Source organism: Colletotrichum truncatum (assembly GCF_014235925.2).
Source record: "Colletotrichum truncatum strain CMES1059 chromosome Unknown Contig_0011, whole genome shotgun sequence".
NCBI lineage: Eukaryota > Fungi > Ascomycota > Sordariomycetes > Glomerellales > Glomerellaceae > Colletotrichum > Colletotrichum truncatum.
In genome coordinates, this window is record NW_027222408.1 from 1506357 (window position 1) to 1529920 (window position 23564).

The 23564-nt window shown below is 44.8% G+C and overlaps 5 protein-coding genes across 5 annotated transcripts; 3 read left to right on the plus strand and 2 right to left on the minus strand.

Moving 5' to 3' along the window:
* Window positions 1-501: 501 nt before the first annotated feature.
* CTRU02_214786 (gmc oxidoreductase) lies at window positions 502-2776 on the minus strand (the record flags this gene model as incomplete). The annotated part of the gene is made up of 6 exons (XM_070206300.1): window positions 502-1295; window positions 1364-1586; window positions 1641-1888; window positions 1977-2103; window positions 2158-2416; window positions 2532-2776. The coding sequence occupies 6 exons, from the start codon at window positions 2774-2776 to the stop codon at window positions 502-504; spliced, it is 1896 nt and encodes a 631-aa protein (XP_070060074.1).
* A 1551-nt stretch (window positions 2777-4327) lies between these two features.
* CTRU02_214787 (uncharacterized protein) lies at window positions 4328-5231 on the plus strand (the record flags this gene model as incomplete). Its single annotated transcript, XM_070206301.1, has 2 exons — window positions 4328-4348; window positions 4437-5231. 2 exons carry the CDS (start codon window positions 4328-4330, stop codon window positions 5229-5231), a joined length of 816 nt encoding a protein of 271 aa, XP_070060075.1.
* A 3395-nt stretch (window positions 5232-8626) lies between these two features.
* Window positions 8627-9991, plus strand: CTRU02_214788 (uncharacterized protein; the record flags this gene model as incomplete). Its single annotated transcript, XM_036727981.2, has 4 exons — window positions 8627-8634; window positions 9112-9141; window positions 9196-9278; window positions 9348-9991. 4 exons carry the CDS (start codon window positions 8627-8629, stop codon window positions 9989-9991), a joined length of 765 nt encoding a protein of 254 aa, XP_036580510.2.
* Window positions 9992-15161: 5170 nt separating this feature from the next.
* CTRU02_214789 (uncharacterized protein) lies at window positions 15162-15503 on the minus strand (the record flags this gene model as incomplete). Its single annotated transcript, XM_070206302.1, has 1 exon — window positions 15162-15503. The coding sequence occupies one exon, from the start codon at window positions 15501-15503 to the stop codon at window positions 15162-15164; it is 342 nt and encodes a 113-aa protein (XP_070060076.1).
* Window positions 15504-20964: 5461 nt separating this feature from the next.
* Window positions 20965-22601, plus strand: CTRU02_214790 (methyltransferase domain-containing protein; the record flags this gene model as incomplete). The annotated part of the gene is made up of 8 exons (XM_070206303.1): window positions 20965-21003; window positions 21091-21161; window positions 21214-21309; window positions 21401-21442; window positions 21495-21567; window positions 21625-21665; window positions 21714-22373; window positions 22430-22601. 8 exons carry the CDS (start codon window positions 20965-20967, stop codon window positions 22599-22601), a joined length of 1194 nt encoding a protein of 397 aa, XP_070060077.1.
* Between the last annotated feature and the right edge of the window lie 963 nt (window positions 22602-23564).

Consider the following 23564-nt stretch of genomic DNA (forward strand, 5'->3'; position numbering starts at 1 on the left):
CGTAAAGGCTCCAGAAATCTCACTCGATTTGTCAAGGTGACTTGGTCGAAGTGTCAAGATATTTGGGCGTTTCCTCGTGATTCTAGTTATTCTTAATGAAGGCAACTGGTGTCGCTTATGAAGCCGGATTTCCGTCACTAAACCGCTGTTGAATCTCCTGTAAATCCCTCTCTTAATTTATGCGCTATGATTTAAAGTATCAATAGAGGGAAGGGCATATATTACAAAGACCGAAAAGGCAAAATCTCGTAGAACATTTGCAAGTTATCATTGTAGAATTACCAGAAAGGTTGTGGTGTCACAACTACTTTCAGCACTTTTTCTTAACAACGTAAACTGCTCTCCGTTTCATGCTCTATCTCTACATAGGTGATTTTACTGCAACAGACGTAGCCCATATACTGCATTGCTTATTCTTCCCCTTCCCTAGCTATGGGCAATGTCATACCAACCCATAAAGCATAGCCTACTCCAGAATCAGCATAGCAGCCTGGACACATGTTAGTCAAAGAAGCAGCGTGCCAACGGATGTAGAGATGAAAGTACCTTTTCTGCCAGCGCGTAAACTGTGGAACTTGTATGGGCGGCTGGGAGAAGAGGTATGATGCTGGCATCGACAACTCTCAGATTCTCGACACCGTAGACCTTGAAAGACGAATTGACGACGCCTCCCATCTCACGGGCAGCCATAGTGGCGGTGCCGGCGTAGTGCGCAAATGTAGCTAAGTTCTGTTTGATGTACAACTCAATGTCGGCGTCCGAAGTGACATTGGCTCCCGGCAGTACCTCGACAGCCGAGGTTGGAGCCATGGCCGTCGTGGCCATTATACGTCTGGAAAAGCGTATCCCTTCCACTAGGACGGCCATGTCCAGGGGGTTCGTCAAGTAACCGGGGTCGATGTTTGGGGCCGTAAAAGGGTCAGCCGAGACAATGTTAACGGAGCCGCGGGAGAAGGGATGCTCGAGACCAAGAACGATAGTACCATCGTTCCAAAACACCTCGAGAGGCGTCATGACGTCCGATGTGAGCCCTTGAGTCAGAAGTTCATGCTGCTTAGTGTATCCATGTTGGACCTCCTCGGGTGCGTCGGACAGGAGGTCGGCGGGGTTCTGAATGTAGGCCTCCTGCGCCATCCCGGACGCCTTGGTCGTAATGTTTGACAGAGGCAGGAACAAAATATATTCACCTCCAGGATTCGCCAGGGGTCCGACCCGCTGCGTTCGATAGAGGTTGGCCATCTCTGCTGCGTAACTTTGGTTAGATGTCAGGTTTGCCGAGGAAAGCGGAACGTTCACTAAATTGATTCAGAGACGGTAAGCTAACGTTTCATCACCATATTAATACCATGAGGCTTGAGCTTACATCCAAAGACGGCGACGAGGAGGGGGTGGTCTTGTAGGTTTTGTCCGACAGCAGGAAGGTCAACGACTGGCGTAATGTTGAGAGAAGCAAGCTTCTCAGCGCCTCCAATGCCAGATAACTGCAAGATTTGCGGCGTGTGTAAGGCACCCGCGGACAGGATGATTTCCTTGCGGGCTCTAACTGTTATCTTTTTAGAGGTAACAGAGGTAGCGTACTGTAAAAACACTTAGCGTGAAGCTCAGAATGGAGCCTGTGAGGCCACGACTGAACGGCCTACCTCAACCCCCACGGCTTTGCCCCCTTCGACAACAATCCGAGTTACGTGGGCGTTTTCGGCCAACTTGAAGTTGGGTCTCGGCGCAGCCTGATCGTAGTGGGCAGCTCTCGCCGAACTTCTGGTGTTCTCGACGGGTCTCTGAGTCTTGGGACAGAAGAACCCGCCGGCGGCGTCACCGCCCTGGCCGTCTCGAAGGTTTCGAATGCCAAGTTCGCGAGTGGCGTTGACGATGTTATCTACGAGGTTGATTCCTTAGCGAAAGGTGCCTTTCAATCTTGTAAGGGTAACGGATCGCCCCAACCAAAAAAAAAAAAAAAAGAAAACCGTGAAACTTACTGGTGGATGGCCAGAAGAACGGAGAATATGTAGACTTTACCGCTCCCGCAAAGCCGTGGACTTCCGGATCCCACATGGCGTCGAAGTCCCTGAGAATGTCGGATACAGGCGAAGTGAAATTCTCGCTCTAGATATGTTCAGTTCTCGCTGCTTTACTTCACTATTTAATGTAAAGACTCACTTTCTTGAAAAATTCAACCATACCATCCCAGTTCATGTCATCGTTGCCTAGGGTCTCCCAGCGATCAAAGTCGCCTTTTGTACCTCGGGTAAACACCATCTGATTGATCAGACTGCCTCCCCCTACACCTCTACCCATGGGAAGAGACATGTTTCTTCCAAGAACGCTACCAACCGTGCTGGTGCGGTTCCAGTCATATTTGGTTCCAACGCCGGAGCCCACCATACCGGGTGTGGTGATGAAATCTTCGCCCTGGTCCCTGATCGTTCGTTAGTGACAAACCGCACCAGATAGCCCCTATCGGACTCACAAGTCTCCAGCCTCGAGCAGAAGGACTTGGTGTTCTACAAGTATGAAGTTCGTTAGCACTCTAACTTTCACCCGGATGTAGAAATAGGGCGTCTGTGATACCTCCACTTTCAGTCAAACGATTGGCGAGCGTTACCCCTGCTATACCACCTCCCACAATGATGAAATCATGATCGCCTTCAGAAGTTGTTGAGTTCTTAGTCCCAACATTGGTACCGCAACCGTACGATCGAGAGTGCACTCTTCGTGGATTATCCGCTGAACAGATTCCACTGCCCACGGTCAATAGAATAAGCCTGAAAAGTTTCATCTTAGACGACGGCAACAAGTAAAGATGTGGAGTAGGATTCGAAAATAAAGCGGAGAACCGAATTCAAGATGAGAGGTTGTACAGACATAAATTTGAAATGTGGATGGTGACAGACGAGCATTTATGTGAACGCCGTCATCCCATAATGTATCTTAGAAGAAGGCTTATTGGTGCCAATTATTGCTGGCGCCGTTCCAGTCAAACATCAGAAGTCTGCGAACATGGTTTGGTAAGTCATGAACATTCAAGCGGTTGGACCATTATCCCGTGTCCCGAGACAAGATATTGGAAACGGTGAGCTATTATGCCGATTGCTCTTGGCGAGGCTTGATCAAGGAGTTATACCGGCTTAACTCGATCACATGCGCCGCCGCTTGGCTTATCTAAGTGGCTCGAATCAGATGTTGCGCGTATGACCAGCGAAGCCTGCGAGAAGAATGGTTCCCTTCTAATCCAGTATCTAATTTCTTGGTTGGTGGAAAAGGGTGGTCAACAGGACTCGAAAAGCACAAATGTGGGTAAAGTGGTGTTGGGTTACACGCCTTCTAACGAAACAGCTGCGAAGAGCATTGATCAGCTATCACTCCGTGACACCTAACCTATTATATTTCTGAGCTAGAAGTTTTGCCAGGTCAGCCTAATTTACAAGGTGATTCCTGCATCAGAATCTGGCCCATGGGAATTGCAGTGGAGCAAGCTTTATTTAATCCGATTCATGTAAGAATAAGAGACTTGGGTAAAACTTTAAAATGTAAAGGATTGTCATAGACGAAAGAATGAACAGGTCACTTCCCCAGGCAGGGGAGATTATCCTTGATGGTTCTCATCTCCCAAATATGCTAGATAAGCCCGGTCGCGCCGCCATTCTCGATTTCTCGTCTCCAAGTGATAAAAACAGATAAAGAACTGGACTTGAAGGGATGACGCATTCTCTGTGATAATGTTCGTTATCGGGGGCTAGCCACCCGTGACAGGTGGCCTAGCGACATATAAACTAGGATTCCTCTCCCTTTGGCCAAAGTACAGTCGTCCAGGATCATCTCTACTACGCAGTACGTACGCAAGCAAGACTAGGAGCTTAAACACCTTATGATACGCACGAACGAGCGTGATGGGGGAGTAGGTTAGAAATTAAATTCATGTCTGTGCAACGCTTAGAATGGGCACCTCCTCATAAATATGGGCCAGCAAGCATGGGGTTGCCTTGATAACCCAACAAGGCAGTTACATCGCGATGGAAATAACAATTAAGGTATAGACCGGAGCATCGCCCAAACTTTAAAGCTAGTTGGCTGATCTAAGCGGGCAATGTCTCCAAATGTAGTTAGCGTTACTGATTCAAGCTGGCAAAGTTACCGAAACTATCCCCCATTGCTGGGGCCGACACTCTTCGCTATACTCCGTACAAGTTCTTTTTTTCCTAAGACGTGGGCCTTTTCATTACTGAGTGCAAGTTTTGATTGCGGAGTCCACTGCACCGATCGACAACATCCTGTCTGAACAAATCCTACCTTACGCATTTTGATAAAACCCTTTCGAGCTTGGGCAGGCATGAAGATCAGAAGGATGACGGTATGCCACACTTGTAGGAGAAGAAAGAAAAGGGTATGACCCTACTTAGAGAACGACGATCAGTTCTAACGGCTAATTTTCTGCCTAGTGCGATGGAAAGCTACCCGCTTGCTCTCAATGCATTGATAAAGGCGTACGATGCGAAGGCTATAGTCATGACTTCATTTTCAAATCCTCTGCCATCACAGCACCGCGGAAGCGCTCCGAAAAGCCCCAGGGGCCGGAGGCTACGGGTATGGGCAGTCTAATCACACATCATGGGGAACAAGTTATCTGGGACAGCACCCCGGGCTACTCCAAAGGGCAAAGTCAAGCTGTGCCGCCCCCGCCGCTGAGCTGGACGATGGCAGATATCGTGGCCTTGGTCATTCAGAACTTTGCGCCTGTCTCCGTTTATGACGGCCCGCACAAATCTTTGTCGCGAGTGTGCGGTGGCTGGATTGAGGCCCTCCCGATCCTGATAGGCGCAACAGACAATGGCCAGGTGCTTGCATCGTGTGTGACCGCACTGGGAACCTCTATTGTTTTTAAGGGCCCGGATGGTCGGGCGCCGTTGGCCGATGTCCTCCAGGCTCATGGCTCTGCGCTCCGCGCCCTCAGGATGGCTTTCCGTCGGATGAACACCCAGTCTTGGAACCAGCTTATTGCCTCCATCATGTGCTTGTGCCTCTCGGAAGTACGTCTTGCTTTCTCCCCCTTCTTGAAGCCGCCCGTTATTGACTTGCTGCTCTCACAGTTGATGTTGCCAACTTCTGATGCCACGTGGGGAGCACATGCCAACGGCATCAGTAAGTTGATACAACAGCGCCCACCTGACTTTTACGCGGCCGGCATTCCTCACAAACTTTTCGCCGGGTTCCGGCCAATCTTGGTGAGTCCATGACTGTAAAGGGCCCTTTATTTATTACATAGGACTTAGTTGAAATAGGTCAAGTATGCATTACACTCTCGGACCTCGACATTTCTTTCCGAAGAACGATGGAGAGTAGTGCCATTTAGCGTAGTCAAACCCACATCTCTCCAAACCATCATCACCGAGGCAACTGTCATTCCCTCATTACTCGAGAGGGTAGACAACTTGAAATGTCAGACTCTCAAGGGCCTATCGTCAGACACTGCTGGTGCGCAGGCACTAAATCTGATCGGTTCTTTTGTGAAACTAATAGATCGACTATTAAGTTGGAAAGATGAGTTCGAGGCATCCTGTGCAACACAGCTATACTGGGAGACGGTCGGCCAGGATGGCGATGTGTGCTTGCACTTCTCTAGCATTACAAACGCCAACTGCCTCACATGGCTTTGGGCCTGCTCAATCGTTTGTATAACCAATATCAGGTCTCTGCGAGAAGAATTCGAAGGGACCTCTGGTATAAGTATGGAGGTAAGGGGGCAGCCTTTGGAATGGATCCTCGAACCAGAAAAGGCTGTGCAGATGTCCCATGACATACTGAGAAGCATTGAGTACTTGATGCACGAAGAGTTTAAAATGGCAGGACCCTCCTCTACTTTTTGGCCTCTGACAGTCGCGCATGAATTCATTACAGCGAATGAAAACTCTTCGTTAGAGGCGAGGCGGAAGCTATATAAAGTCATAGGCTTATCTATTGCTAAGGGGTACTACTTTAACCCACGAAATACTACGTGGTGAAATCATAATTATGATAAGAGACTTCGGATGCAGAAGTAGTATTTAGTTAGAAAGTCTTAGTAAACCTGCCGGAACGCCCTCTTTACTACCCTTCCCCTACGTGCCTTATCTATTATAACCCGTTCGTTATACCTAACAGAGGGTTAACAACCCTACCTAAGCCAGCAGCTATACTATTAGATATATATAAGACACGCAGGGAATAATAGGTTACCTTTAGAATAGAAGAACTATCTATTAAAACAAGAGTTACGTAGAGATTATATAAGAAGCTACTAATATAACTCTTAGTATATCGGTAGCTAATACTTAAGATATTAGCTTATGATAATATAAGAGTTAGCCTTAGGTAATAAGACTTATATATAGATCTAGACTTAAGTACTTACTTAAGGCTTCTTAGATAGTTATTTAGTAATTAACTTATATTTTATCTTAAATAACTTTTACCTTAGCTTATAGTTATAATATTACTAACTTATTACTTAGTATATATTACGTAATAAATAAGCTTATACCTAAGACAAGGCTAAGATATCCCGAGGTAGAGGCTATAAGGCTAAGACTACTTACCTAAGATTAAACTAGCTATAAGTAAGGACTTCTTGCTTAAATATAAAGCAAGCTATTATAGCTAGCTAGTAATAATAAGGTTTTTACTAATAGAAGTTAAGGCTATAATACTAATAATAAGTCTTGCGTTATATATTAATAGGTTATACTAGTAGATCGAGGGTTAGTATTATAACCTATTTATTATGCTTAACAGAGGGTTAACAAACCTACTTAGGCTAGCGGCTATACTACTAGATATATATAGAACATATAGGGAATAATAGCTTACTACTAGAATAGAAGAACTATTATATATATTATATAATAATAAGGAAGTAAATACTAATAAGAAATTAGTAAGCGCTTATGCTAAAGTAAGTAAGCGCTTACGATAAGTAGGGTAAGTACTTACTAAAGCTACCTAGAATACTTACTTTAGGACTTATATATAGATTAAGACTTAAGTACTTGCTTAAGGCTTCTTAGATAGTTTTTTAGTAATTAACTTATAATTTATCCTTAATAACTTTTAGCTTAGCTTATAGTTTATAATATTACTTTACCTTATTATCTAGTATAAGACTAATTACCTTACCCTAACCCTAATAGCTAGGAGTCTAGCTTTAAAGCTAGAAACTAGCTTTTCTAAGTGGCTTGATTGGCTAGATTTTGTTAGGCACGGGCCTCTTTCTTTAAGACAAAAGATACATCCTGAAAACTAGCTTTTTCCTATACAAAGCCACTTTTCGTTCACACAATAGATACATAAGAATATGTCTTAAAGTTGTTAATATAACTAAATATATATATAAGCTAGTTTTCCAGTAGGAAAAACTAGCTATAGTACATCTAGCTTATTATAGATATGTTATACTAAAACGCTTAATCGGTATCTAGTTATTATCTTTTTAATATTATCTATTAGTTAGTTAAATAAGCTAGAGTACTTTATACCTTAAGCACGATATTAAGACTTTAATAAGTCTTGCTATACTACTGTTACGGCCAGCTAACTGACAGTGGGTTTGTGTTAACAGTAAGCCAGGGATTGACAACAGTAACAGTCGTTCTGGGGTCTGGTCGATTGAATCGTAGATCTTCAAAGGTCTTGGTGATCAGTCAAGGCCTCAACAAGAGTCGTAGAGTAGTCGTCACTTAGGTATAGCTGAAAGTACCGGTTAGGGTAATCACAAAGTTGATTGCTGAAGAGCTATGGAAGTCTGTCCTCGAGCCCGGCTCGAGTCCATCCTATATACAAGTCCTGAACGGTCCTCCTTATCTTAGCTATGTTGGATATTTGACATATCCAACATATCCGGGGATCGGTTGGATATTTGACATATCCAACATATCCGGGGATCGGTTGGATATCTGACATATCCAACATATCCAGCCCGGGTTGTCCTTACCCCGCGTTATCCCCGAGGCCACGTGACTTGTCCATAGTTCTTCCGTTCCGAGGATCCCTGGTTACACCTGTCCGGCTGGGTTATATATGCCCTGCGTTAAAAAACATCAACAACAGCGAGAACGAAATTTTTGAAAATCGGAGCAAAAACGGCCCCAAATACGCGTGCTCGCGGCCACAGAGCCCCCTTCGATGCAATGCCATCCTCGGCCTTGATTCTACGTCCCAAAGGGGCCCAAGATGGCCGCAGAGCACGCCCCGACTACAATGAAAAACTTGAGAGCAAGCCGCAAAATACGACATATCAATAGACAACACTGTTACCACCACCACAGGCGAGCCACAAGCCGCTACACGAAGCACTAAGACTGCGCCCAAACAATCAACTTCAACACAACAGCCGCCGACAGGTTTTGGGTCACCTGTCACCCCCGACAAAGTTTGCAACGTCCCACAACGACGAAGATGAGTCCGACAGAACAGTATCACCTTCCGCACGGAGAAAGCACCAGGCATTAGGCATGCTACGATCGATGCCACACAATACTACAGACCACAGACAGACTAGTCCCCTGTCGCCCCTTTTGCGAAGAAGGATTGGTGTCCCTTCAACGCGCGACAATGTCTGCGGAATCTGTGCGGGAGCTCTCAAACCCAGTAATCGAACATGTCGGAGTCAGTGGAGCATTGTGCTTCGTGGAAGACCCTTGGGCCAATGTGGTGGAGGGCAATAGTGGTCAACAGGCAAGAAACAAGAGGCCACATAGGAACCCGGCAGGAGGCAACAAAGAATTTACAGATGCAACTGAGAAAACGGCACATACAAGTCCGGGAGGATACGGACAAAACAAAGAGACAAAGCTGAGCGCTGGGGGGAGACTGTAGGTACAAAGAACCAGATACGGTGCTACCAGCACCAACTGAACCGAAGCAGGAGGACGCAAAACAAGCATTCTAGAGAGCAACACAAAAGCGAGAAAGCAGACAGGAGAGCAACACACTTCTTCAACAGAGGGCACAAACACACAGAATAGAGAACATAGTGGGGAGCTTGGGGATAGCTGGCCCTGATGCAACATCAGGGCGAAGTGGGGCGTCGCTGTTCATTGTCGACGCTTCGGCTACCTGCCAAACCCCGCTTTCCGGGCATAGCTGCTGGCATAAGAGCGGCTTCATAACCGAGTAGGAATAAATCAATCAATCAATCTATGCCCTGCGTTAGCCGCCGGGATCCAGGCGGGGTCGTGTTGGCGACCATGTCCAACGGGTCGTAACATCAGGTCTCCTCTCCAAGGGTCTTGTCCTCAAGACCAGCTTAAGTAGGTCGTCTGCCCTCAGGTGGGAGGGCGCCCAACTTGCTTCCTTTAATGATGCTTACATCATGTCAGGTCGCGTCAAAAAACGAAAGGTCGTTCGATCGTTCGATTCTCGTGCGGAAAAGACAAAGCAGCGCGATTCCTTCTTGAGTCTTATCTTGGGCAATCGTACCGTCATGCCTGTTTGTTCCTCCTGTGAGGTAAAGGGTTTTTCGTCGTGCGAAGCTTCTCTTTCTGATTCCTCTCGATGCGCCGAATGCGTTCGTGGCGGCAAGTCTTACTGCGACCTTCAGGGTCTCAGTGCCCAGCAACTTCGTCGGATTGGTGATCAGCATCAGAAGCTTGAGGATGCTTTGGAGAAGGCAGAAGAGGAGCGTCGTGCTCTGGACGCCAAAGTAGAGCGTCTTCGAAAGCAGAAAAAGATGTGGTTTGAAAAGATGATGCGCGCGGTGCGCCGTGGTATCGACAGTGTGGAGGAGTTAGAGCGTGTTGAGAGAGAGGAGGCAGAGGCAGAGCAGCGTCGGGTAGAACCGGTTCGTCCTTCGGCTGATTCGCCTCGTCTGCCGGTGGAGTTCACAGCGGATTGGGATACCCTGTACCCGGATGTCGCTTTGTCGCCATCCTTGTTGGCTGAGTTTGGTTTGTTGGATTCAGGGTCGGTTGTTGAGAGGCGGAGTACTCCTGAAGCGTCTCCTGGGGGTGTTGGAGGCCCTTAGTGGGTTCCTTTAGGTGGCTCTGGGGTTCCTAAACGAATGAGAGGGTGTTTATCCCGTGGCTTGTTTGATCGTGGTGGACGGATGATGGGTTGTGGTTGTCGTAGTCGAAATTGATTTTTTGGCGTTTGTTTCTCGATTCGTACTGGTGCTTGTCTTTGTTGTTCTTGTTCTTGCTGTCTCCAGTAACGTCCGAGTTCTTCCTGTGCGTTTTCGAGGCTCTGAGGTGGTTCCCATGTGTTGTCTTCGTGTCCGTATCCTTTCCACTTGACAAGGTAGCGGATACTTTTTTGTTCTTCGATGTGATCGATTATCCGTTCGACTTCGTATTCTTGTTCGGGATCTACTTCGATATAGTCCGTAGTGTACGATCCCTTTGGTGCTGATTCGAGAAGTGAAATGTGAAAGACTGGATGACACTTCATGCTGTCGGGTAGTGCGAGTTTAAAGTTGACGTTAGATACCTTCTTCGTAATTTCAAAGGGTCCAAGTTTCTTGAAGTCTAACTTATCGCTTGGTCGTTTTGTTTTGATGTTGCGGCGGAGAAGGTATACACTATCCCCCTCCTTTAGAGTTGGTCCCTCAACTCTTGATTTGTTGGCGTATTTGCGCATGCGTTCGCGCACAAATTCGAGGTCTCTGGGGAGTTCCTGCTGGATCTCCTTAAGTCTGTTGATATCTGCCACAGCTTTCAGAGCTGCTGGGCCTTGTCGAGGTTGTCCGTAGGCTGTTGGGTTGAATCCATAGTTCAGATAGAATGGTGATTCTTTTGTACTTTCTCCTACTGCGCTGTTGTAGGCGAACTGGGCCATAGGTAGCAGTTGAACCCAGTTGTCTTGCTGATAGTTGACGTAGCAGCGTAGGTAGGTTTCCATGATCTGATTGATTCGTTCTGTCTAGCCATCGGTTTGCGGATGGAAAGCGGTGGACATCTTGTGGTCGGATCCTAGCTGCGAGATCAGGGATCTCCAAAACTTGGAAGTGAACAGCTTGTCTCTGTCGGATACGATTTCCTTCGGCATTCCGTGTTGGCTTACGATCACCTGCAGAAACTTGTAGGCGAGGTCTTCTGCAGTGCTAGACTCCATGTACGGGATGAAGTACGAATACTTCGTGAGTCTGTCGACGATGACGAGGACACTGTCGTAGTAGACGTTGGTCATTGGTTCTCGGGACTTGGGTAGTTTGGTGACGAAGTCCAGCGAGATAGATTCCCATGCGGTTTGCGGTACTGGGAGTGGCTGTATCTTTCCATAAGGCTGATGTCGGCTGGGTTTGCTTTTCGCACAAACCTTACAGTCCTTAATCGCTAAAGATACTTCTTGTCGTGTAGCCGTTTTGTCGTAGTGTTGGCGGATGCGTTTCTATGTCTTAGTTACGCCTTGGTGACCGTGTGCGGGTGCGGAGTGTATCTCCCTAATGGCTTCAGGAGACATCCTTCCAGGCGTGCTGGTACTGTCTCTTCTGGCCATCATTAAGAGTCTGGCTGCTGGCACAAGGTCTCCGTTTTTGTCTGTTTTGAGGATAACTCGGGTTTCCTCAGGTACCTAGACCTCGTGGTCCGGTCGTCGGCTGAGGGCGTCGGCCCTGCCGTTCTCCTTGCCCTTCCGGTAGATGATTCTGAAATTGAATTCTGACAAGAATTCGGACCATCGAATTTGTTGTTTGTTGAGATCTTTCGATGTGGTGAAGTGTGCGAGGTTCTTGTGGTCGGTGTATACTTTGACCTCGTACTTGGTCCCTGAGAGTTGCGGTCTCCATTCTTTGAATGCCTCGATAATTGCCATAAGTTCCTTGTCGTGTATCTGGTAGTTGAGTTCTGGGCCGTGTAACTTGCGTGAGAAGAAGGCGCAAGGGTGTAGTCGTCCTTCGTCGTCTCGTTGGCCTAGTTGTCCTCCTATAGCGTAGTCTGAGGAGTCGGTCTCGACTTCGAATGGTTTCTCGGGGTTTGGTATAACAAGTATTGGTTCCGATGTGACTTGTCGTTTGATCTCGTTAAAAGCTTGGTCTTGTTCCTTTTCCCATTGCCATGGGATATCTTTCTTCGAAAGTCTCGTGAGGGGGTCGTTTTTGTCTGAGTATCCTTCTAGGAATCGTCGGTAATAGTTCACGTATCCGATGAAGGATTGCACATCCTTGACGTTTTGTGGTGTTGGCCAGTCTCGTACTGCTGCGACTTTGTCTTTAGACATCTTGAGGATTCCAGGGGCTATCGTAAAGCCTAGGAATTCGACTTCTTGGGTGTGGAATTTGCTTTTTTCTGGTTCTACTAGGAGTTTGGCGTCTTGTAGTTTCCGTAGCACTTGATGTACGTGCTTTTTGTGGTCTTCCAGAGTCTTGGAGAAGATTAGGATGTCGTCGAGATAAACTACGACGAACATATCGAGGTATTCTCGTAAGACGTGGTTGATCATCGTCTGGAATGTCGCGGGTGCGTTGGTAAGTCCGAAGGGCATCACAAGGTACTCGTAATGTCCTCGGCGTGTTCGAAACGCTGTCTTCCATTCTTCACCTGATTTCATCCGGATCAGGTTATAGGCTCCTTTTAGGTCGAGTGCTGTAAACCACTGGGCTCCGTGCAGTAGATCTCGTAATTCGGAGATGAGCGGTAGTGGGTAGCAGTTCTTGATCGTAATGTCGTTGAGTTTCTGGTAGTCGACGCAGAGTCGTAGTTTGCCGTTCTTTTTTGGTACGAACAGGATTGGGTATCCTGCTGGTGATGTGGAGGGTCTGATGTATCCCTTCTGTAGATTTTCTTCGAGGTAAGCGTCGAGTGCTTCCATTTCTTTCTGGTTGAGTCCGTAGATTGCTTCTAGCTTTAGCTCCTTCCCTTCCTTAAGGGGTATCTCGTAGTCGTAGTTGCTGTGTTCCGGGAGTCCGGTCTCGAGTTCTTCGGCGAATAGCTTCTGGTATTGCCGGTATTCTTCTGGGATAGACAGAAGTCGGTCTTCCTTGCCGATGTCTGTTGCTGATAACGTCCTGGCGTTTGCATCCTTGATCCGTAGGTATGCTAGAAATCTCTTCGCTTCAGGAGTCTTGAGAGGTTCGTTTGAGGCACCGTTCCGTGGTTGCTTCTCAGTGACTGAATCCTGGTCCCAATGGAGTTGGCCTGTTCTCCAATCTATCCGTGGGTTACTGTCGTATAACCATGGTCTTCCAAGGATGACATCGTACTTGTCTCCTATCTCCGTAATATCGAAGTTCAGTCGCTTATTCCGGCCATGGATCTGCAAAGGGAGTTGCGCTGTCTCCATAGCAATGCGTCCTCCGCCGTACTGGACTTGTTCTCCTTCAACGGTGCTGAGTTCGTAGCAGTCTTCGGCTGCTTTTCTTTTCCAGGTTATCTTTCTTTCATTCACCGTTCTTGGTGATATGAAGTTTCCTTGGGCTCCGCTGTCGATCATGGCGGTAGCAGCTGTTCTTCCGTTGAGCTGTATTTGGACTTGTACATGCTCGTGTCGTTGTGTCGTGGGCGTCGTTGCGCTACATAGGGACCTTGTCTGGACTGCCTGTCGTTGTCCCTTGTCTTCGGTAGGCGAGTCTAGTTTTTTGACTGCTCGTCCGTTCCTTGTTCGTCGTTTTCTTGCTGTTTCTTCCATGCTTCGTCTTTCTTGATATAGTGGACTCGGCGCTGGTCTTGGTAGCAGTGATACCACTGTATTTCTTCGTCAGAGTCCTCTCCAGAGCTGGTGTCGTCGACTGAAGCGACTTCAAAGGCGACTTCCAGTTGGGCATGTTGGCGGGCAACATCGCGAGGTGTTTCCGAGTCGTTGGGGGTGTTCTTGGTCGTTTCTGATTCGACCTGTTCTTCCAGTTCTTGGTTGATCTGGCGGATCCGTGCGGGATCTCCTTGTGCATGTTGTCGTCGTTCGATGTGTGCGTCTAGCGCACCGAGTTGTCGTTGCTACATAGGGTTTTGTGAGTCCTGTTGAATCCGCTGCAGGTGGGCTTGTCGTCCTGCGTAGAGGAGGCTTAGCCTTCGCTGATTGTCTTGTTCTAATTCCTCGTTGTCGTTCATACTGTCGAGCCGTTCGATTGTCTTGCGCTCGATTTTGCTGTTGCTTCTATATCCCGCAGCGAGGGTCCGTTTAGGTACGTTGGTGGTGTCGTAACCAGATCGTTCTTGAGGTTTCTGGGGGTACTATCCTGCGTGTTCCTTACTGCTAGAGTGGATATGGCAGTTGTTATCGAAGCAGGTGGTCTAATTAAGTTGTTTATGAGGGATCGTCTTCGTGGCGATACTTGCTTGTCGTTTCTCTGGTACCGGTTGGAAGCGTTCCTTCTTGGGTGACCTGCATTCGTATGCTAGGTGTCCAATCTTCTGGCAGTTATAGCACTGTCTGTCTTTCTTCCAACTGTCGTTCTTTTTGTCGTTTCTCTGTGTAGCACTAAGGTCCATTGGTCTACTGTGGTGACTATAGGCAGTACTTTGTCGGGGGTTGTTCTAGTTATTGCGGGGTCTATTGTCGTTTCGCTGGTTGTTGAACTGGTGCTGAGGCTGCTACTGGTACTTGCGTCCTGAGTTAGGGTTTTGTCGTTTTTCGCCTCTTTCCTTTCGTCGTTCGAAAAGCCGGTTGTCGATTTTGATGGCGAGTTCGGCGTACTAGAGAAAGTCGTCAGGTCGATCAATCTTGATGATCTCGTCCTTGACTTCGTCCTTTAGTCCTTGATAGAATATAAAGATCTTGGTTTCCTCGGTGAGGTCGAGTTGAATGCTAAGTTGTCGGAAATTGGCGGAGTAGTCTTTGGCGGACTTAGTCTGCTTAAGTTGTGCTAGATCTCGTTCGGCTTATCGCTTTTCGTCGGGGTCTTGGAAGAGTGACCTGAGCGCATCCTCGAATCCTTTAAAATTAGCGTAGATATCGCGGGTCTCGGTGGTATACTCGTCGAGGGTCTCGCATTTGAGGTATTCTTCCTGGATTGGTTCAAACCACTTGAGGGCCTTTCCTCGGAGGTAGGTGGCTGCGTGTACTACTTTTTCGGTTTCGTTGGTGAAATCTCCATGGTGAAAGTTCTGGTAGTTTTTGACCTGAATCAGGAATCCTTTGAGGGTCCCGGGGGTTCCGTCGTAGGTGACAGGCGTACTGAGCTTGAGCTTTTGTCGTCCTCCGTGGACGGGCGTGGTGACGATGTTGGCGGCGGCCCGGAGGGTGGTGATTTCCCCCTGGAGTTCCTAGATCTTCCGGAGGTTGGCGTCCCCCTTGATGTCTTCTTCCAGCTTCTTGTAGGCCTGTCTAGCGTGCTGGAGTTGCTCGTTAAGGTTTTCTATTGCTTGTCGGTTTTCGTTGACGATTTTCTGCATGTCTTTTGTCTCGGCTTCTTGTTTCTGGATTATGCGTCGGAGCTTATCGTAGCTTTCCTTGGTGAAAGAGCTATCTCTATCGGAGTCGTACTTGAGGTCCGGCATGTCGAAGTCCTCAGTGTTGGCGGGCTCCTGCGCGAGGCTCTGAGGCTGGTTGCGCGAAGAGGATGAGGATCCTAGAGTAGGTGATTTGGCAGAAGCGCGAGAAGACATCTTGTCTATACTGTTTAGTAGTTCTCAAAAGGTGACTTACTGAACAGGAGCAATCAAAGTGTTACGGCTAGCTAACTGACAGTGGGTTTGTGTTAACAGTAAGCTAGGGATTGAGAGTAGTAATAGTCGTTCCGTGGTCCTGGTCGAATAGATCGTAGATCTTCAAAGGTCTTGGTGATCAGTCAAGGCCTCAACAAGAGTCGTAGAGTAGTCGTCACTTAGGTATAGCTGAAAGTACCGGTTAGGGTAATTACAAAGTTGATTGCTGAAGAGCTATGGAAGTCTGTCCTCGAGCCCGGCTCGAGTCCATCCTATATACAAGTCCTGAACGGTCCTCCTTATCTTGGCTATGTTGGATATTTGACATATCCAACATATCCGGGGATCGGTTGGATATTTGACATATCCAACATATCCGGGGATCGGTTAGATATCTGACATATCCAACATATCCGGGGATCGGTTGGATATCTGACATATCCAACATATCCGGGGATCGGTTGGATATTTGACATATCCAACATATCCGGGGATCGGTTGGATATCTGACATATCCAACATATCCGGGGATCGGTTGGATATCTGACATATCCAACATATCCAGCCCGGGTTGTCCCTACCCCGCGTTATCCCCGAGGCCACGTGACTTGTCCATAGTTCTTCCGTTCCGAGGATCCCTGGTTACACCTGTCGGCTGGGTTACATATGCCCTGCGTTAGCCGCCGGGATCCAGGCGGGGTCGTGTTAGCGACCATGTCCAACGGGTCGTAACAGCATCCTCTATCTTAGTAAATAGAACTAACTTCTATATTATAAAAACCCCCCGGTAGCTATATAGCATAGCCCTATCTACTAAAGTATAAATATAGGCATAGTCTTTATTACTAAGTTTAGTATCTAGTTATAAAGCTAGATCGTCTTCTTTAAACCTACTACTATTAGAATAGCTTTAAAGCTACTTCTACTTAGCTTTAAGCATAACGTTTAAGTTGATATAGTAAATATAAAGCTGTTATTATATATTCGGAAAGTATTTGTTAAAAGCTGCCTTTATCTATCTGTCGTAGTTGGTAATAATAATATCTAGTTAGCGAATAAAGTTCTAATTAATAAGTTATAAGATACTTTGCGATAAGAACTAGAACCCCTCTAGTCTCTTATTATTAATAAGACTAAATGCTATATTGAATACCGATCTAAGACATGTTTGCCTTATAGCTTAGAAGAGTAGAAGCTTAAAGCGATTAGTATTATAGGTATTGTCAAAGCTGATAACCTCGGGGAACCGCTTCTATATCCGGAGAGAGTATAGAAACGTCTAGACAAGCCTAACAAGCCGATTCGGCTTATCATCCGCCTACTTTATAATATAAGGGATCTCCCGCTTATCAAAAAGCTTAATTAAAGCTATAGTTAGTATATACCTATTAAGCTTTTCGCGATTAATTTAGGCTCTAGCGTTATAGATATCCTGCTAAGTAAAAACAGATTTAGGAAACTATTCCTAAATAATAATACCTACGTCGTATACCTAAATACTAACCTGCCGACTAATAGTCTTAACTATATCCTTAATAAGCTTAGTTAACCTCTTATAGGATAAGTATATAGATAATGCTAAGCTAGGGATATGATTATGCTAGCTATATATTAGGTTAGAATGCTAACGTAAAAGCTATTTCCCTTCCTCTATTACTTTAGTAATAATTTACTATTAGTAATTATACTTCCGAGATACGTAGGCTTAGATGCTAGCATCTCTACCTTGCTTTAGTAGCCTAAATCGATCGTAACGAAGTATATAGCGAATTATATATCCTTTACGATAGCATCTATTATACTTTGCAATCCTAAATCTATGCTCTTTTATAAATTTATTAACTTAGTCGAGGAGGGTTTTAATTGTTGCTTCTAGTTCGCTAGGGATCGGTAGGTTTAGAATAGTTTCGGGGGTAGGTAATTTCGACCTTTCGCTTATAGTAAGGAATAAAGTACTTAGAGAAGATAGTATCGCTATTACTTCTAGGCTTTGTCGGGGAGGTAAATAAGGTAGAGGAGGAGGAGACTTGCCGATTAAGGATATGTCTGAAGGGTATAGTAAGTAGCCCTAAGCCTTACGATATCGACGAACGCGTTGTTACGGCCAGCTAACTGACAGTGGGTTTGTGTTAACAGTAAGCCAGGGATTGACAACAGTAACAGTCGTTCTGGGGTCTGGTCGATTGAATCGTAGATCTTCAAAGGTCTTGGTGATCAGTCAAGGCCTCAACAAGAGTCGTAGAGTAGTCGTTACTTAGGTATAGCTGAAAGTACCGGTTAGGGTAATCACAAAGTTGATTGCTGAAGAACTAGGAAAGGTAGGACTCGAGAGGACTCGAGTCCCAACTATATACAAGTCTGGTTCCATGCTGAACACTTCCTGATCCTGGGGGACCGACACCCAGGACGTCGGTCCATCGCCATGGACCGCCCTTGGCACCGTCGGTCCTGTCCCAGGACCGCTTATCGTCCGTCGGTCCTGCTTATCGTCACGTGACCTGTATCCTAGTTCTTCCGTTCCGTGGGGGTTGTTACGACGTAACGGCTGACGGCCGTCCCTATAACCGCTGAGCCCCTGCGGGGTCGTCGTCAGTGGTCTGTTAACTGTCGGGTCGTAACACGCGTTTACATTGTTAGAGGAAAGCATGCGTAAGACGTCGGTTTATCCTAACAACCTCTTAAATAAGGCTTAGAATAGTAGAGAACTAATCTAAAGTAGGTTATAAGGGTTGATTTTTAGGTTGTAATACTAATTAGCTTTCTTTTAGTTAACGTTTAGGTAAAATTATACGCTATATACGTATTATCCCTTTTAGAAAGGAATATAGAAGATATAATTTATCTCCCTAAGGGTTATAGCTTATATCGGAATCTTGTTATAATTGTTTAGGTAGAATCTTAGAGATTAGGTTAGGTTAACCCTTACGATCGCTAGCCTTATAGAATTAACTAATAGTAGTATTACTACTAACTAAGATAGCACGGCGTTAGCGCTTAGGAGAAGGCAATTGATTATATATACTAGAGCTGCTAGGTCGGCGACGCGATTAGGGCTTTGATTAACTTATAAAGGTAGACATCTTGACGTTATAAAGGAGAATAAATTGAATATGTCTAATACGCTTTCGTAGTTATGAAGGGATAGGCTAAGAAGATAAGAAAGATACTTTATTAGATAATAGCAGAATTCGGATATACTAATAATAAAATTTTAAGCTAATTACAACCTTAGAATGTAATGTGTCCCTAAGGATGATGCGTCCCTATCAATTCGTAATGCATCCCTATCAATTCCTATAAAAAAGTCGCCTATATATTATTTCTAGTTAACTATAGAAACTTTATTATTATCTAGATTATCAAACCGTATAAGACTTTGCTTAGCTAATCGATTACGTAAAGATTTAAAAACTTTAAAACTTACTTAGAAGTAAAGAACTTAATTTAGATTAATTCCTTCTATATAAAGTCTTTTAAGTTTATAAAGGTATTATAAAGCTTATATAAACCTTTCTACTAGTTATAAACTTCTATAGTATATAATATCTACGTATTAAAGTATATAACTTCCTATAGTAACGTTTTAAAGAATATATTAAGGCTAGGATTTAACTAGAACTTTACTTACTATTAAAACAAAATAAAGGTATTAAATAGGTAAAAGAATAGTTCCGTAGCCGCGGGATTAGTATAGATAAACTTTATATATTACTATTAGGAAGTAATAGTAGTTTAGAAATAGATAAAACTTAAGTATATAAAGTATACTTAAACGATTATTTCTTCTTATCGTACTACTATTTCGTCTTCTTCCTTATCTTCTTAACTACCCCTTTTAAGAGTTATATCCTCCTAAATAACGTCTGTATAGCCTTGCTGCTTAACTTGTAAGTACGTATGCTTGCGTGATTTTATTCTTTCTCTTTCCTGCTTTATTACTTCTTATACTTTAAGAAAAGGCTTTCGTTTAGTTTAAGTTTAAATTTAAGTTAGAAGTTTAAGCATAAGCGTTTTCGTAAATATATTAATAGTAAGTAAAGGTATTATACTAGTTATTACTATGTTAAGCGTATGTTATTTTAGTTATAACTTCTTTAATATTTATAGTTTAGTAATAAGTAGATCTACTTAACTTTCGGAAATAAGTATAATAGTATAAACGTCTTTATCAAGGGTAATTAAGGCTTTGCGAAGAAAGGTAAAAAGGTTTTTAGCTTCGTATGCTACCTTATAAAACTTATATATATCCGTAGGATTTTTTAAAGTAATAAGTATTACCTTCTAGTTTTAGTTAAGGAATTACTTCTTAGATATAAACTTTACTAAGACCTTACTTATTATATCTATATATAAAGTAAACTTAGAAGTTAATAAGAACTATAACTTCCTAATAAACTTTTTAATAGACTAAACCTAAGTATATATTTAAATAGAGATTCTATTTATATCTATAATATAGAAAGATATAAGCTATAAGTAAATAATAATATCTATAGTTAGGTTTAGAACTAGTTTCTTCTAGGTTTGCTAGATACTAGCTATACGCTCTTCTAAGCCCTTAATAAGAGTAGTAAAGAGACTATTGTCTAGCTGTGTATCTAGTATATAAAGTGCTTGTTCGATCGGGTTGGTTATAGTATTAGAAAGTCGTGTATGTGATGAAATCGTAGCCGTTAGAGTTTTGAAGTCGTTAGTATTTATAAGGTCGATTTCGTCCGGTTCTTATACTTAGGATAAATCGATTAAACAAAATGCATACGTCTTCTACTTCTATAGCAGTTTTGCTAAGAAGTAGTCTAGGTTAGCCTACTTAGGGTATTTTAAAAACATATTCGTATAAAATATAGTAAATATTATTATTAAGAATTAAGAATATACTCTTATACGGTCTCGTAAAACTTTATATATATACGTATACGAAATATAGAATTCGCTTAAATTTATAATAATTACATAGTAAAGATAAGAAGCTTAACTATCTATACGGGTGGTGTATGCTTATCTCGTTTATGCATCCTAATTAGGCAATGTTTGAATTTTGACCCAGTGCGCCCTGCGGACTGCCGTAGTCTCGCTTGGATCAGGCGCAGCACTTTCGCCAACGAGTAACGTACATTATGCAGCGCTCTTGGCTGCATGTATTCTGCATACGCAATCTAATGATTGGTTGTTACCGGAAATTCATCAGGCATGTTCAGACCACGGAATGGATTTGCGACCACTGGCCACCGCGCCAACAATCCTTGCCACAATGTCGGTTAGCAATCCCACAAAGTACTCCTTCCGCCTACCCCTCTTTCTTGAATTCTTGTCTCTTAAGAGCTCGCCCTCTATTTTCGCTTTCCAATCCGAAGATTACTGATTTGAGTGGTTCCCTACTAATTAAATTTGCGAGCAACTACTTTCGTCGTCTGCTATCAAAATGTCTCAGCAGCCCGAGCACGTACCGGATATTCAACCTGTAAGCAACCTAGAATCTCTGTAGCTGGCGGTCGCTAGCAAATAAGGATGGATCAAAGATTTGCTGATGACACTCTTTGAGCTCCAGGACCCTCATGTCGTTGCCGACCTTGAGTCTGTGGCTGGATCACTAGACGACGAGGGCTTTGATGAAAGCAGGTGAGTCAAGACTAGAAGCCGAAACTTCTTGGTAGCTTACTTTCGTCTTCAGCCTCCGGGAGTCCACAGCCTCGCTGAGTTCTAGTGTTCGCGAGTATCGCACCATTAAAGGAAGGACTTTCCAAACGTCCAATACCATTGATTATTGGTAAGCAAAGTCACCTACTTCAGACTGCAACATCTTCAACGATAGTTCTTACCCCTGAAATTGATTGTTCTAACCAAAAGCTGGATGTTAGGGCGCCTAATGATGATAAGCAACTCGAAACCTTGGACGTGACGTAAAGCTAGCCCGTCCTATTTCATCACTTGTAGCTGACAGCTTCCTTGTAGACATCACTTCACACTGATGCTTATGGACGATAATCTTTTCTACGCTCCAGTCCCTTTAGAGAAAGACAATCTGGTTGGTAACTCCAAAATCCATGTTCATATGTTAACCAAGTTGACGCGATCGCTGTAGAAAGTTCTTGACGTTGGAACTGGAACTGGTATTTGGGCCATGTAAGTGGAAATCGTTCGCATGATTGACAATGTATCTAACTAATCCAGCGACGTGGCTGATGAGTTTCCAACCATCGAAGTGATCGGAACGGACATCTCGCCGGTGCAGCCTAGCTGGGTCCCGCCGAACTGCCACTTTCAGCTCGACGATGCCCAACAAGACTGGACTTTCAGGCGGGACCATTTTGATGTTATCCATGCTCGCAATCTGCACGGCGGAATTGATGACTGGCAGCGCTTCTGTGACCAAGCTTTTACTCACCTGAAACCTGGGGGATGGTTTGAGAGCATGGAATTCGACGTCCAGGCTGGCTCTGAGAATCCAGAGATTGAGAATGACCCCAACCACATTTTTAAAAGATGGGCTAAACTTGCCTGGGAAGCAGGCGATGCTATGGGCCGCACCTTCCGCCAGGCCCAAAGCGTAGGTCCCAACGAAGAAATTTTGATGTTGAAATGCATGAGGGAAGCCGGATTTGTTGACATCATCCATAAAAGATGGAAGGTTCCCATTGGCGGTTGGGCGAAAGAAGAGTTGCTAAAAAGCATTGGGCAGTATGCTGGTCTCTTCATGGATCAATCCCTTGATGGGTGGGTTTTGATGCCGGTGGGCGAGATCTTAGGTTGGACTTACGAGGAGATATTGGTCCTCGTTATGGAGATGCGTCAGGCTCTGAAGAATCCGAAGACGCTGCCTTATTTCAACTAGTGAGAGCCACTTTTCATATGGCCTTTTATCTCGTTCAGAGCTAACCACTAAACAGTCACATGGTCTACGGTCGAAAGCCAGAAGATGCCACGTCAACCTCAGCTCCAGCCCCAACCCAGCCTCATACTCCTGGTCCCACCACAGGTCAGCCCATAGGCGTTTCAAGTCCCTCAGCTGCTACAGCTCCAGCTCCTGCAGACGCATCGCCGGGAAATGAAGAAGAATGAAATAGCATCAACGAATTTAGTAGACTAGCTGGGCACATTTGATGTATACTTTCTGCTTAACTCTACTGTGGCTACGTCTTAATTATTTTCATAATCGGGAGCTCTGCCTTGCTTAACTGTTCCAATATGTAGCCGTAGCATTCATGTCTTGTTATCAATATGCAACTGTCGCTTCATCCGCACGCTGTCAAGCATTGCCCGGTACCTCGCATAGGACTGCATGTGTAGACCCTTGCTTTTTCTACGAGAAGCTAAGAAGTGTAAAAAGAGTTGTGCCTTAGGCTACAGCTACCCTAATGGGATGCAGTCCTTACAGAGCGATTTGAATCAGGTATGGCAGGCTACTTTTGATTCGTTTCCTCATGCATAGGGAAGATTACCTTCTGAAGATGTCGAAACTTAAAATGTACCACCGCAGAGGCAGTTTTCATGATCGCGCTAGGTAAGTATGGATAGCCATCAATTACGAACAGTCCCGATCAGCGACTAGCGAAAGGTATGCTAACCAAGACTTATTTATTGGAGAAGCGACTTTGATGAACCACCGGTACTACAGGAATGGAGTAAGCAAGACTTGTCTGTTCGGAGGCAGTTTAGAACGTGAAGAGCAAACATCATTGAGGACTCCAACCTCCATCTATCTCGTAGAGATCAAATTCTGGTGCAGATAGGCCCATGACGCCCAGTTCAGTACAAGAAGACTTGTGCATCTGCGTCTGGGTCTTTAAGGCATTTTCATATGAAGATAATTCCCTGTCTTTGCTTTCAAAGAGGCCATATTATGGCGGATTTTGGATAGAATAGGATATTGTGAGTGACTATATAGCATCCTTGGTGTATTGCAGCAGCCTGAGACGTCTACGAAGAACACAACTAGCTCTTTTCGAGGCCCTATTTTGTAATAGCAAAACAATAGGGCCTCTAAATGCTGGGTGTTGGGTATTGTGGTTATTACACACAATT